Source organism: Nicotiana sylvestris, chromosome 2 (genome assembly GCF_000393655.2).
Source record: "Nicotiana sylvestris chromosome 2, ASM39365v2, whole genome shotgun sequence".
Taxonomy (NCBI): domain Eukaryota; kingdom Viridiplantae; phylum Streptophyta; class Magnoliopsida; order Solanales; family Solanaceae; genus Nicotiana; species Nicotiana sylvestris.
The window spans coordinates 145,192,022-145,193,655 of NC_091058.1; the positions used below are offsets into that span (position 1 = coordinate 145,192,022).

The 1,634-nt window shown below is 36.0% G+C and overlaps 1 protein-coding gene across 1 annotated transcript; it reads right to left on the reverse strand.

Moving 5' to 3' along the window:
- Positions 1-803: 803 nt before the first annotated feature.
- Positions 804-1,355, reverse strand: LOC138885726 (uncharacterized mitochondrial protein AtMg00810-like). The gene is made up of 2 exons (XM_070166704.1): positions 1,084-1,355; positions 804-978 (listed from the first exon to the last, which is right to left on the reverse strand). The coding sequence occupies exons 1-2, from the start codon at positions 1,353-1,355 to the stop codon at positions 804-806; spliced, it is 447 nt and encodes a 148-aa protein (XP_070022805.1).
- Positions 1,356-1,634: the final 279 nt, after the last annotated feature.

The window sequence follows — 1,634 nt, forward strand, 5'->3', positions numbered from 1 at the left end:
ACTAATTCCTCCCAAGATAAAACGAAATAACTATTCTGTAAAATCGGCAATGAAAATTACAGAACTTCGTCGAACTCAACAACGACAGTAAACCACACTAATACTTACGTTTTGCTTTGAAAATAATGCAGAATTGCAGAAAAGACAGTGGTGAAAAAGTGTGGTAAAGCCTATAAATTTATAGCCAAACAATCTGGGTTGAATAGGTGCGAAGATACCTGTTCACATAAGGTATCATTTCGGCAGAAAAATTTCTTTTTGGTCGCGAATTTTGAATTCGCAAACGACCATTATGTTGAAATTTATCCCTAGGTTCTGCCATTGGTGAGCTTGACCGAGACAGAGAAGAAGAGATGATAGAGAGGCAGAGAAATAAAAAGCAACTTTTCTGTTTGCTGGCTTAAACTGAAAATGAGCTGTACATCACCTATTTATCCTAACTAACACAACCGAATTTTTGAAGAGAAAATTAACAACTAACTTCTTAACTAACTACCTCTAGAAGCGTACTACATAAATATAGAAATGTACAACTATTTACAACTCTAATTTCAACACTCTCCCTCAAGTTGAGAATGAAAAAAATGTCTTTCATTCCTAACTTGGAGATTAATGTTGCATGTTGCTGATGTCCAAGTACTTTGGTTAGCACATCTGCTGGTTGTTCTTGACCAGCCCTTCTTGAATTTTTTCTCGGATGAAATTACTGTTTATTTCTATGTGTTTTGTACTCTCATGATACATAGGATTTGCAGCAATTTGCAATGCTGCTTTATTATCACAGAACAACTTTATGGGCAGCTTCAAATCATATTCAGCTCTTCCAATAAACCTTTCAACCACACAAGTTCAACTACTGTGTGTGCCATGCTTCTGTACTCAACTTTAGCTGAGCTTCTAGATATAATGTACTTCTTCTTGGCTTTCCAGTATATGTTTGAATTTCCAAGCTTAATATAGTATCCAGTAACAGACTTTCTTGACATAGGACATGAAGCCCGGTCTGAATCACAGAATGCTTCTATTTCTTCATTGATGTCACTTTACATCAATAGCCCCATCCCTGGTTGCTTTTTAATGTACCTTGCTACATAAAATGCTTCTTCACAGTGAGATTTCTTAGGTGCATGCATAAACTGACAGAGGGAATGCACTGCATATGAGATATCATGCCCTGTTATTGTTAGATACAAAAGCTTCCCTATGAGCCTCTGATAACTCCCTCTGTCTTCCAGCAACTCATCTCCCTTACTTGTGTTTGTGCAAGTATCAAAATCAGTGCTTGTGAGCTTCAAGTTCTGCTCCATTGGTGTCTCTTTAGGTTTAGAACCTGCCAAGCCTGCATCAAATATCATCTCTAATACATATTTTCTTTGAGCCATAAGGATTCCCTCCTTTGATCTAGCAAACTTTTATGCCTAAAAAATATCTAACTTCTCCAAGTTCTTTCAACTTAAAATGTTGATGTAGAGGTTCATGTGCAAGTTTAGTTTCCTACAGATCATTTCCTGTAACAAAAAGATAATTTACATAGACCAGAATCAAAACAAACTTATTATCTACATTCCTAGTAATATAGAATAGTCATGCTTGCTTTGCTTAAAACCATACAAAGAAAAGACTTGAGATAGCTT

Coding starts and splice junctions, on each gene's coding strand:
- LOC138885726 (XM_070166704.1), bottom strand. CDS start 1,355: ATGATATTTGATGCAGGCTTGGCAGGTTCTAAACCTAAAGAGACACCA. Junction 979..1,083: donor GAAGCATTTTATGTAGCAAG/GTACATTAAAAA, acceptor TCCTATGTCAAG/AAAGTCTGTTACTGGATACT.